Source organism: Oryzias melastigma, linkage group LG7, assembly GCF_002922805.2.
Source record: "Oryzias melastigma strain HK-1 linkage group LG7, ASM292280v2, whole genome shotgun sequence".
Taxonomy (NCBI): domain Eukaryota; kingdom Metazoa; phylum Chordata; class Actinopteri; order Beloniformes; family Adrianichthyidae; genus Oryzias; species Oryzias melastigma.
The window spans coordinates 9,842,974-9,856,138 of NC_050518.1; the positions used below are offsets into that span (position 1 = coordinate 9,842,974).

General features: G+C 36.5%; 1 protein-coding gene and 1 long non-coding RNA gene across 3 annotated transcripts in view; one reads left to right on the forward strand and one right to left on the reverse strand.

The window, feature by feature from the left end:
- The window catches only part of ngfa (nerve growth factor a (beta polypeptide)), a 21,472-nt gene extending 14,544 nt beyond the window's left edge, over window positions 1-6,928 (forward strand). The window contains exons 2-3 of one of the 2 annotated variants that reach the window (XM_024293116.2): window positions 3,946-4,055; window positions 5,692-6,928. In XM_024293116.2, the coding sequence (XP_024148884.1) occupies window positions 5,703-6,587 (885 nt within the window). In that variant the 5' untranslated portion in view covers window positions 3,946-4,055; window positions 5,692-5,702 and the 3' untranslated portion in view covers window positions 6,588-6,928. Of the gene's footprint in view, window positions 1-3,857; window positions 4,056-5,691 lie in introns of those variants that run through there. The other variant, XM_036212743.1, reaches the window with a different exon arrangement.
- On the reverse strand, window positions 3,832-5,248 carry LOC118598947. The gene is made up of 2 exons (XR_004948184.1): window positions 5,081-5,248; window positions 3,832-4,125 (listed from the first exon to the last, which is right to left on the reverse strand). It is a non-coding gene; the product is annotated as an uncharacterized LOC118598947 (long non-coding RNA).
- Window positions 6,929-13,165: the final 6,237 nt, after the last annotated feature.

Genomic DNA, 13,165 nt, shown 5'->3' on the forward strand with positions numbered 1-13,165 from the left:
TTGCAAAACTTTGTCAAAAAATGAATTTGTCTTCTTTAGGGTATGTAAAACAAATACATAGACTCATGAGCCAGGTCAAATTAATTGAGTAAACACACTCAATGCTATGCTCAGTTAACTGTAAATTTGCAATAATTTTTAGAAAAAAGAAAATATTAAGGTATTATGATCTCTTAAAATTATTTGGCTTGTTTTTTTAAAAAATATCAAACAATCTAAAATGTTCTATTTTGTAATTTAGCAAAATATATTGATTTTTTTAAGTAAAACATAATTAATTTTTCGATTTTCTGTATTAAAGTGTAAAATTATGATTTCTAATAGTCATATATTCTCTTACTCAAGATCTATTTATGTTTAGATAAGTGGAGAAGCTCTCTAATGCATAGAATGAAAGCAGAATGATGCAACTGTAATCCGTTGCATATTATATGTAATTTGTGTCATAAAAAAGCACAAGAATTAGCAAAATTAGCAACTTAAAAAAGTACAAAATACTGTAAATAGCGTGACAATTTCAAGCCTAGATCAGCTGAAACTGAAGAAGAAATCGACGAGACCAAACAAAACACAGATTAATACAGAATAATTAAGTGGAAACTTTAAATAAAGATGGCATTAAAAAATGCTATAGTAATGGATATTTTAACGCCAGATAGTTAAGAAATGAAATAAAATCTACTATTTACAGGATTCAATAATGCCTTTTTTCATCATGTTTCCACCTGACAGGGATTTTACTGTTACTCATTGAGTGTCTTTTACATCAATGGTCATGGAGGTCACCTGCATGTTGTTGTTCTGCAGTACAGGAAGGGCTCATTTTAACAGATTTAAAAAAAAAAACAAAAACGGACATATAGTTTTGACATTTCAGGTGAGGATTCATAGTTTGAGTTTTTGGGGTTTTTTCTAACTCCTTGACCTCTGCTTTACATTCCACGTATGAGTTTTAACATGTTTTCCAGGAGGAGTCTGCGAAGTGAAAACCTCTCAAGAAAACATTTTAGAGAAATCGACTTTACAGGGCTTTCAAGACGTTGCATGACATCATTTCACATGCCAGAAGCTTAATTCACAACAGTGCGTTGGCTGTTGCCTTCGTTTGACGTGGCAAGACTTTCAAAGTATTGCTGGCAGTGCTGCAGATGAGAAGCTCTGATTCCAGTTGTGAATAAAAAGCTGGATATCACTGCCATAAAAAGTGAAAGCCAGAATTCTGATGTGGTTATGATTTCTAATGATGTTTTTTTATATTAAAGGAGAGGAAAGCTTTTGCTGAAGTACTCGTATAAGTAAATGGAAGCAAGCTGACCTTGCGGTCTTTGCAGCTCGAAAATTATTTCCAGTGGTTGACAGCAGGAGGAACTGCACTAGACAGAGCTGATGAGAGACACAGAAAAACTGTTTATCTTTCCCTCTTTTTCCCTCTGCATCACGCTCTCTCCGTCTCCTTTCTCCCTCCTGCTGTCAGTGTCTCTTTCTCACCCCCTCATAATCTAATTCACTTTTCATCACTCTAAGAGATGCGTGTTTGTTTGAGCGAACCGTTGACACGCCACTCCGGCTCGTCTTTTGACAAGGACTTGTAACTAATGACTAATGTGTCCCGCTGATAGGAAGAAACCCCTGCTAACTGTAAACCAACCTCAGCCGGATGACAGGCAGCACTGGTGTTGCTTTCATTGTATGCAAACCACATACAGTGGAATGGCTTTAAAGCACACCACATAAAAACCCACAATTGGTTAACACAGTATCGTCAGTACCAGTAAGAGTGTGGCGGGGCTCCAACGCCCTTGGCTTCTTCCTTTCTGTCTGAAGTGTTTACCTCTCGTGCTGCCTAACAACTGCTCTGCTCGATCACAGCTGGGTGATGAATGTCTTCTTTTCATTTCGCTTTTTTTAATCGTCTTTTAAAACGACAGCTACAGTAATTGGCACAGCTGGGCTGCTAACCTATTGTCAAAAAGAGCCTCTGTTAGTTTACAGTAATCCTCAAAAAATCCTTCATTTCAAAGTGAACCATGACGAGATTTGGTTTTGTTTTATGACGTTTTTGTTCATCCAAAAGCTTTTCATTTCTACCGTTTGTTTAAGATTACCTCTGTCTTCTTATGCTACACAAAGCTCCAGCTGACTTTCCTGTTATTTAATATATCCTTCATATGTGCTTTTGATATTTTCATTTATTTTATGCAAAAGATGCACCAAAAACATTCATTTTATTAGCATCTATAGAAGTGATGTTTTTATTTTTAATCTTCCAACAGTAATTTTAAAGAAATCTGCAAATAACAATCTCTCATATGGTTTATATCGATGTTTTTCTGGCTTTTATCAAGCAAATTACAATGTTTAATCAAGCTAACAATAAATCTGTTGTCCAAATCTAAATGCATTTTGGGTTCATGGCTATACATTTGTGCGACAGCCAGGTTCTGATTCAGCGCTGAAGTAATCCTCCACGCCATTTGTGCGAGCAAAACCACTCTACGGTTGTGACCCCTGTGCTCTGCACTGCACTGTTTACGCTGGCTCCTCTTGTATTAAACAAAAGCCACATATTTTAAGATTTGGATCCTCCAGGCTCACTCTGCAGCATGTAAATACTGATCTGCCCATGGATCTGCTGCTTGTTCAGACCATCTCCACATGTGCTGGAGAGTGGATGGATGCATTTAGTGGGTGTTTGCTGAAGTTTAAAGACATTTGTTTTTTACATCAATAACATTAGAATCTATCTTTTAAGAGGAAATTACTGATTTGCTGCAAATCTTGTGTTTTTAAAATCAACATTTCTAAAAAGAAAAGCATGCACTCGCAAAAGCTTCTCTGGATATATATACATATACTGTATATATTTTTTATGTTTTGGAAAATCCAAGCCAAAACCTGTGGAATGCTGGGAAAAACATAGCCTTGAAGCTTCTTAGCTTGTGGGAAAATACCTGAACATAAATTTAAGTTGCTACATTTTTTTTTTATTGCCGTTGGGTTGATATTTCTGAAGGGAACAGTGTCAAAGAGATTTTGATGTGTGTCAGCTGCTTGACTGTGTTCCTGCATACTTGTTTACAGGGAAAACCACAACACTGACCTCTAGTGGTTATAAGTTGTTACACTCCTGAAGTGAGTTGGAAAAAAATGTTTTACCAAAAAAAGTTAGATTTTAAATGGTGATGTTTCATTATATGTCATTAAGACTATGTTAACTTCTCTAAATCACTCAGTGAAAATCTACAAAACTGAGACATTAAACATTTATAGACTAGGTAAATTACTAGAACATAAAGCAAAGAGATAAAAATGTAAATTTCAGATAAATTCTATTGTTTTTTGAGGGTTTCCATGGAAGGAAGTGTGCATTCATATCCACATGAGGTTGAGTTCCTTTAACTAAAACAACTTTACATGAACACATGAATATTCCTGAAAAAATATGTGACAGTCTGTGTAGATGTGAGCACACGTCCTGGTATCAGGTTTAAAATCTACTTCATAATTATCAAAAATATCAAAGTTCAATTGAGTATTAATATAAAATTTTGAATGGAAAATCAAAATCATAGAGTATCATAGAGGTAAATATATTTTTATAATGGATGCCACGTAATGTTTCTGTTAATCATGTATGCGTATATTAAGGAAGTAAGTAAGTAAATCTTTATTTATACAGAAGTTAGAGGGGACTCACAAAGTGCTTCTTTAAAGTTAAAATAAAAGACAATAATAGCAATACATATTAAATAATACAGGAAAATTATAAAATATAATATATTGCATAAAAATCTACAAAAATAGTTAATAAAATGTTTGCATTCCAGCAAGTTTTTTTTTTGTCGATGTAACATAAGATGTACTTTATTTTGAAGTTGAGATTCTGAATAAACTGAAAACATTTGTCAGAAATTGTACTTAGTCTGCATGTGTGTGTTTTCGCAGAGCCGTGGTTCAGGGGGTCCAGATGGCAGGCACGAGGGGCCTGCCCTGCACTGGAGTCTGGCTGTAGAGTCCGCGGGGGGGCTCACACTTCAACAGGACACATTCCAAAGGTGCATAGCCTTGAAACAGCCTCTGCTGTAGCGCACCAGGCAAGACACAAACACAGATGTTGCTGCAGCGCTGAAAATGAAGAAAACATTTGCTACTCAACGGAGCCATAAACAAAAACAACTTCTCATATCCTCAGCTAAGGACTATTTCACAGATGTTCAGCCTCTTCGAATAAATACATACAGTTTCATGAACATTTTATAATATATGAATATATCCACATCAAGGCTGTGATGTGCTGGACTTTGATGGTACGCTGCAGCTTAATACTACACACTGATGGGTAGTATCTCCTCATATTCATCTGTAGTATGAATATGAAGTATTGCTATCTTACACAGATGCAGGTTTTTTATATCATTGACTTGGTAATTTAGGAAATTGTGCCATCTTTTTTAAAGATTTTTGTAAGGTTATGGTAGAAAAAAGCTAAAATCCCAAGTTTGAAATAAACGTTTGACTTTTAAGATAATTTTTATAGCATTGGATTAAATCTGGACACAAACAAGACTATCTGTATATATTAAGCTTTGTTACTTTGTGTCTTTGTGATAACACAATGATCCCGATGTATAGATTACATTTCAGTGATTGTGTAAAATTATTTGATGATGAGAAAATTATTCATTAGTATTATTTTCCCAAATCATTCAAATGTTTGTATTTTGCATCACATAATAGCGCCTTTCAGAATTATGTTTTTAGGTTTTTAGTGGGTTATCAGCTTAACCAGCTTGTTAATAAAAATAATAATTAGTCTACTTGCATTTCTGCATCCCATCATTAAAACTGAATCTTTTATCTGGCAACTAAAGTGTCTCATGACACAGAAAGTACTACTAGGGGTAAAAAGGCAACAAACTTACAGGTTACTTTTTCCAATTAAATTAAATAAAAGGTAATTTCCCAAAGGTTATTAATCAAAAATAATCAGATATTTAATAGCTGTCCAAATCATAGACATATATTATTTCACTGGACAAAACAAAGTGTTGACGTCACCCATAGAAAATGCCTTACCTACCGCCCTCGCAAAATCAGGCCAAAGCCGTCACCACAGCTTCCTGTTTGTCAGCCGCCATTTTGAAACCTGTCGACAGTGATTGGTCTGAGTCAGATTTTTAGAGGAACTATCTAACTGTCAATCAAACTTTGGGGGTGTGGCCAGTGGGCACCACATGCTTTTACTGAGACATCTGATTGGTCAGCTTATAACTCGAATAACTTGCAATAAAGAAAAAATATCTTTGAAAAAATTTGGGATTAGAAAGAAGATGTTAAGAAGAAAGTATCAGAGCAAGAATGGTTAATCTGACAGAATGTCTGAGAAATAAGTGTCTATTTCACAAAAGAAGACTGTGGGATTTTGACCTTCTTAGAACCAACGGGTACTTCCTGTTTGGAACATTAAGGGGGAGGGGTTGAACTGTCCAGTGATTGCCTCTTGCTTCTTTCCCATCCTTCCTGATCTTGCTATTTCTTTTTGGTAAAGCTCACTTGATTCAGGTAATCAGCAGCAGGTATGGCAGGAATATCTGAAAAACAAGCCGAAAAAGGTTTCTAAAATCTGAAATAATTGTACTAGTGCAACTTAAAGTGGAAAACATGACAATTTTTCTTGTCTTTGCTGTTTAGGACGTGTGCCCATGAGGTCGTCACCACTGGTCCTGCTCCTCCTGATTGGCGTTCAGGCTGTATTGAACATGGGAGATGGATTGGACCGAACCACCAGGGCATCCAACCACAAAACAGGACAGCAGAGGGCAGCCAATCGCAGAGCGGAACACTTGGAGAGAGCAGTGAAGGACCAACTTTCAGAGGAGCGCTATTCACAGCACCGTCACAGGACCAGCCACCACAAGACCAAGAAGCCCCACCGAGCGGCTGCACACGCACAGGATGCCAGCCCCGTCATCAGCTCCCCGGACCCCTTCAGCCCGGTGGTGGACCCCAAGATCTTCTCAAAGAAACGCTACCGCCCCTCGCCCCGTGTGGTCTTCAGCGAGGTGCCTCCATCGCACGACGCCCTGGACGATGAGGGCTATGACATTGACGGCACGAGGGGCGTCAGGGTCAAACGCAGGGCAGAGTTTCAGACCAAGCACCGGGGGGAGTTCTCAGTATGTGAGAGCAAAAATATCTGGGTGGGGAATCTGACAAAAGCCACAGACCTTACAGGGAAGGAAGTGACAGTCCTACCCAACGTTACAATCAACAACGTAGTGAAGAAGCAGTTTTTCTACCAGACCACGTGTGCGTCTCCCACGCACAGAGACTCCAGGGCTGCAAGTGGGGGGCGTCCCGGGGGCCGCGCTGGGGGCCGGAGTGGCAAACAAGTCTCCAAAACAGACAACTCCGACTGCCTTGGCATTGACAGTCGCCACTGGAACTCCTACTGCACCAACACACATATATTTGTAAGTGCCCTGACCACGTATGAGGGGCGGACAGCATGGCGCTACATCCGCATCAATGCGGCGTGCGTGTGTGTCCTCAGTCGGAAGAATTGGAATAAAAGTAAGAAGCCCTGACTGGGAAGGACTTTTGACCACTGAACTCTGAACCAATCACACACACTTCACACAACAGCCATTTCATTGCCAATACTGTAGTCCTTACTGTCCACACACTCCTTTATCAAGCACACCTACATGCACACCCAACACCTTCAGTCATCCCCCCCCAGCCCTACCTCAGTCAAAAAGTCCTGGTTGTTTTTAAGTTATGAGGACTGCATGTCATATTTATGGTTTATACAGTCTAATATGAAAATATTTACAGTATGTTTATGAAAATGAATTCAAGCTTTATTGTTGATGTCTTTGTTGTGTTGTTAATGCTGTTATTTATTAAACACCTCAGTACTTGCCTGGTTTTTGTGTCCATTTAAGTTTTTTTAAGTTAAAGAATCAAGAAATTTCTTTACTGATTGTTTTAGCTTCTAATCCGAATTAGGTTCAGTTATGTTTCGTTTCCACTGAGAAATCTGGACCGGACTGTTCCTCTCCTGACCGATTTAGAATGGTCCGGACCTACAACCAACGGGGGACCAAAAATGGTATGAGTCGGTCCTGCTGCTTAACGGGCTCATTTTGTAATGGAAACTCTGACAGTACTGGTCTGGTCCAGTCGAAACAAGGGATTAGTCATTTTTCCCACAATTCCCTATTTATTTTTTCATTTTCGTGACTGTTTCTCTGTCCATCATTAACGATGAAAAATCACTTAAAACTGGATTTCAACTCAAATCATGTGTTCATTTAAGGTAAATGAAGCATTTTGAAAAAAAAATGACAACATTTTAATACTTTAGTATATCGGGATGAGTCTTTATTAGACCTGCAATGGGGAAGACAAGTACAGTTCAAAAAGACAAATGTATGGTATATTCACAAAATCTTACAGAGAGAGGAACAAAAGGGAATCGCACTAAGGGTCGTAATTATGTAGTGTGGTTAAAAGTTGCACCAAATATGTTTAAAGTGACTAGAGCCTAGAGAAAGATGACTAAGAAAATAAATTAACAAATGATGATGTTATGAACAAAAATACTTTTACTTAAATTAATACTTTTTTTTTTTCAAATTGAAAAACATTTCAAAAATCACAAAGTGGTAGTGCATTAAGATAAGATAAAAGGTCAAAATTCTGGTAATTAAAAGAATAATGACATTTGGGTTGGTTGGAAAGCATTTAAAACATTTTTAAATACTAATCATTCACCAAAATTATACATTTGTACCCCAATTTGAATTTGATTTTAGTCTAAGCTCGTACATCAGTTAATTTCTGACTAATCTTTAAAAATGATTTAAAAACAGACGTTCGTGTTTTAGGCAAAACTGCATCATACTTGACAGAGCTGCATCACCGCTGCAGATCAGTGGAACGTTTCACACTAACAGTCTCATAAAAAACAATACGTTTGTGATTGACTTCAAGTGTGTTAAAACCAATAAAACTGAGCGTATTTCACACACTGCTTCTTTATTTGCCATGTTTCTATCAAATAAGGAAGACTATTGCAGTCAGTTCACACCTTTGTGCTGTTGTTTATTTGTTTATTGATTGTATAATTTGCCAGATATTAAAACATAGCATTTTATGAGGGTGTATTTTCTCTCACTGGTTCTGGCTCATCTTGTTACATCGGAATTGTGCCCTTTATTAAAAAAAACATAGTTAAAACCTGGAAATGTTTGTGTTTGGCTAGAAAATATCTAAATAGAAACTATGTACACTTCAATTGAGTTATGTTGTTGAAAGGTGAAAGTCAGAATCGGGGTTGTGGAGAAACGGGATGCAGATGGGAGATTATTGTGTGATAAAGGACAAGTAAAGTTAAGCAGGAACAAAAAGAGAATAAAGCTCTTATATTTTTTCACACCTGTTCTAAAAATTGAGTGAAAAATAAGTAAAAACAAAAAAAGATTTCAAAGTGAGAAGAAAGCAAAAAAATTGGAGCACAGAGAAGTAGGAAGATGAGAAAAAGGTGTTTATAAAGGAGTATGGGTGCAGGTGTGGGTGAGGGAATGAAGTAGAGAAACAACAGATGGAGAGTAGAGAAGTGGAAAAAAGGGATGAAAGAAGGGGAGTGGAAGGGAACATTTGGAGATGAAAGAAAAAAGGGGGGAAAAGCTGGAACCCAATAGATCCCAGCTGTCATCAGGTAGCAGGCGGTTCTGTGAACAGGTTACCAGTCCAGTGCAGCGCCGCTCAGACTCAAATGACCGTCTGCTGACTCTCCTGCTATCAGTAGGGGGGAAAAAACACTCTAACAAGCATGTTTTAGGGGATTAGCTTAAAAAAATCCTAGATACTAAGAGGAAATATGACAGACAAGCTGGGGAGGAAAAAGAGTTGGTTTTATTCAAAACCTAAATAATTGAATCTAAACTTTAATGGAAATGCTAACATTTAAAACGTACTTCTTAAGCAGGCCTGTTCTTATCACTTTTGAATATCACATTGGATTTAGATGACTTGAGAAATCAAAAGACAAAAAGCTAATTTCTCCCTTTGTTTGTATTTTATTCTATGCTTTTGTTCCCCAGTTTAAATAAAATGTTTAAAAAGATGAAAAAATGTAAGTCTAATTTCAGGATTTCAAATAGTCTGAACTTTTTTTTATTTGAAACATTGACATTTTTCCTGATTGAAAACATTCAATTCACTGCCTGCTGGACAAAAGACACGTAGAGATTATAAATTCAGTTTGAGTTTAAAAAGAACGTAACTAAGAAATGCTGCGACGTTTCCTGTGTTTAATCCACGGATGGAGTTAAGAAAAAAAATCTGTTATTTTATCACATCACTCATCAGTTACAATTGTGGTTGTATTAAGTTTTGTTCTTTGTTTTTTATTTGTATTTAGTTTGTGTGTGTGTGTGTGTCTGTTTTCTGTGTTAGAGTTGGACCTCTTTGTTTTTAATTTTTTATTTTTTTCATTTTACTTTTTGCATCTAGGGGGTCTATAGAAGCATAACATAACACTATAATTTATCACCACTTTAAATTAATAAGAAAAACATCAAAAATTTGTCTCAATTTAAAATGATAGCACAATTGTTTACAAGAAAACAATAGCACACAAACATCAATAACTTAAAGCACAGAAAAAAGTAAAAAAAAAAAGAAAAAGAAAAAATGTAATACAGTCCAAGCCATAACAACATCATATTTGGATGCTGTTGTGGTCAAACAATTAGAGTAAAATCAAGTTTGTCGGGGCAAATAAAATGCATTTTTTACTCCCCAAACTTCACATAATCTTAGCATTTTCATCTTTCAGGATCTATGGTGATAACCACACTGTATCAATGTAAAAAAAAAAAGATTAGACAGACAAGTGAATTATAAACATTTGATGACTGAAGCACAAAAAACATGTTGTAAAACCATCATGAAGGTGTGGCTCCTTTAAAAAAATACTATTTATTTATTTTTTAGCTTAAAGCAGAAATGCTACAAACAACTTCAATTCTTTTTATGAGAATTTTATTTTTTAGTTATTATTTTTCCCTGTCACAGTAAAAACATTTTACACAACAAAACATAGTCACAAATATGTGCTTTAAATGATTATCTGAGTGATAAGAAGACGAGGGTCTGCTAAGCAGCAGGTTGATGGTTCTATCCCCCGATTGCTTTGACACAAAACTTAATCCTTTATCCGCCCTCAGCAGAAAAAGCTTTAAAAAGGGTGAAGCTACAGATCTACAATGCAGTCCTATCTCAGCACAAATAAGCAAGTTGTTTCATGTCAAAACTGTACATATAATAATCTGAAAATAGGATTGACTCATAGGATTTAAAAGAGAAACTGACGTCTGGAGCCTAAAGAGTTTTTAAGCGACCTGCAGTATCTGTCGGCTTTATCTCCTCAGCCATGAGAAACAGATAAGCATGGACTGAAGGCTTCACAACACATTTGCTTTTCCATGTTGACGAGAAAGCTTTATTGGCGCTGCCGCTCCCTCTTGTGGTAACGTGTGATACTGTAAATCACATCATCTTTGCTCTTGCAGGAGTGAAGCTGCCCTCATTCACCCTGTCTCTTGTATAAAAGTGCTGCTCTCTTACCTCCACTGATCCTGCAGCCTCACAGATCCCGTGTGGGTGTGCTGTCAGCAAACCACACGACACCAAGGCTGTCTGATCAAAGGCTTTTTCTTCATGACTTCATTTAACCTCTTCCGCTGGCAGACACAGAAAGCTGTTGTATGCTGTGTTTCCACTGCATTTTGCCAGAGCAGCTGGGATACTAATTGACCACAGTTTACATTTCTACTTTTTTTTTTAAATATAATTTGTCATGATGGAAAATGGATTAATTTAACTATCCAGAAAAATATCCAAGAATCAAATAAGACATAAATATATTTACTTTCTTCTAAGAATGCATATGGAGCTTAAACAAAAAAAACTCCCTCTTTGACCAGCAGAGGGTGCTGTGGTGTCAAAGATGAAACATTCCATCTATAACCATCAGTGTGCTGTAAGTTTGCAATGATTTTTAATGAGTTCTTCATGTTCCACTCACAAAATTATTGTTATTATTTTTTATGGTTTTAATAAAACAAATTTAAGAAACAAATAGGAGGGTAAACACAACAAAGCTTTGACTATAGCGCACACTTTAGTCTGTGTGTCATCACTATGAGCTGTAAATTGTATAGCCAACTATTTACATTTCCCATGAAGGTTGTGACATCACATATTTTTCTAGTCTGGCATGCTCCGACCAACATAGCAACAGGGGGGCACCAACAACAGGCCGGGACTCTGGGCTTATCAGCCTGACCTCTTTTGGTACTGTTCTGGGTGGCGTCCAAGCAAAACAGTTCTGCTCTCTGTCTGTGGTCAGAACCGCTGATGGCTCTCAGAGCAATAGGACAAAGTTGTAATAAATTATAGAGTAAGGACACAAACCCACAAAGACACTGTGATCAATCACGGTACATCATGTGAGCATTCTCTCTGGCCTATCTGATCTTTTTGTTTTTTTGTTTTTTTTTCTCTGTCCCCTCCACTCGCCCCACCCCATCACTTAGCTTGGCAGAGCACTTTGTTCCTGTGTAAGGACGTTTTCTGACCATGGTCTGGTATAATTTCCAATGATAAAACTTAAGTGCTCTTTGGGTGTTTGCTCCACTGCGGTTGTGCGGAAAATATTTATGTTGCACATGGAACTGCTCCCCATCACTGATGACAGAAATCCAGCAGCTCTTTCCTTTTTCATTAGCAGCCGGTTTAGACTGCAACTCCTGTGCATCCAACAACAGAAAATAAAACCCTTTTACACTATTTCAAGTAGATCAGTAAACGTACTGGACTGGAGTAAACAATAAAAACAAAAATAGCTTTATTTAGTATTTGAAACCAGAAAAAAACTGGTTAAATAATTTAAAAAAGCATTAAATTGTCAATTATTGAACATGTTTATAATAATTATATTGATCTAGAAACCAATTATTGGGAGCTGGCAGAACCCAAAATGCAGAAGACCAGGCTTTGTAGCAGAAATGTAAACATCTAATAAATAAACTTGATGACAAAACCCACAAAAGAAGAACTAAAAACCAGAACCTTGTATACACTGGGGTCATTGACACAAATCAGACTGAACTGCTTTTAAATAAAACCTAATATGTAATGGTTTGATTGGTCATGAAGTACACCCCAAAAGTTTGGACATTTTCATTTAATGGGTTTCTTTATTTTCATGACTATTTAGGTTGTAGATTCTCACTGAAGGCTGTAATGGAGATGGTAATGGAGAGCAGCAGCAGATGACCTGGCCTACACAGTCTGCTGGACCTGAACCCCATTGAGATGTTTTGGGGTGAGCTGGACTGTGGAGTGAAGGCAAAGGGACCAACAAGTCCTCTGGAAACTCCTTTACGATGACTGGAAAAAAAAATTCAGGTAATGAATCCTGAAAGTGTGCAAATCAGTATTCAGAGTCGATTTTGAAGATACTACAATTTCGAAAATGATCTCAGTTATTTCACCTTTTTTGGTTAAACGCATAACTCCACATGTGTTAATTCATAGTTTTGATGTGTTTGTGAGAATCTACAATGTAAATAGTCATGAATATAAAAAAAACACACACACATTAAATGAAAGGTGTGTCCAAACTTCTGGCCTGTACTGTATGTGGAAGAACTAATATGTCTATTTATGATTAAGAGCATTAATTGAATTATTTACAGCTGTTTGCATATTTTCCCATCATTGTTATTATTCCTAAGTTTGATATATCTCTGTATAAATATATATTTCTATTGCTCTGTTTTGTATTATTTTTGCTGTGATTGGTTGTCCAAAATAAACGATTTCCAAATCCAAAGAAAAAACTTGGTGTGACTGAAACTTGAAAAAAACTGAAAAAACATTAAAAAAAAGTCCAAATGCAAAAACCTCACACCAATCAATGCCTTTACAGCTAAACCTGAATAAAATTATTTCAGTTATTTGCATTTTGACTATATGAAAATGCAATCTAGCATATTTTAAATAAGTCTATTAAAAATGCGCAAACCTTTTATTAGGATTAGTATGTGTCTTATAAATGTCATGTTAAATCATTTCACTTATTTATTAC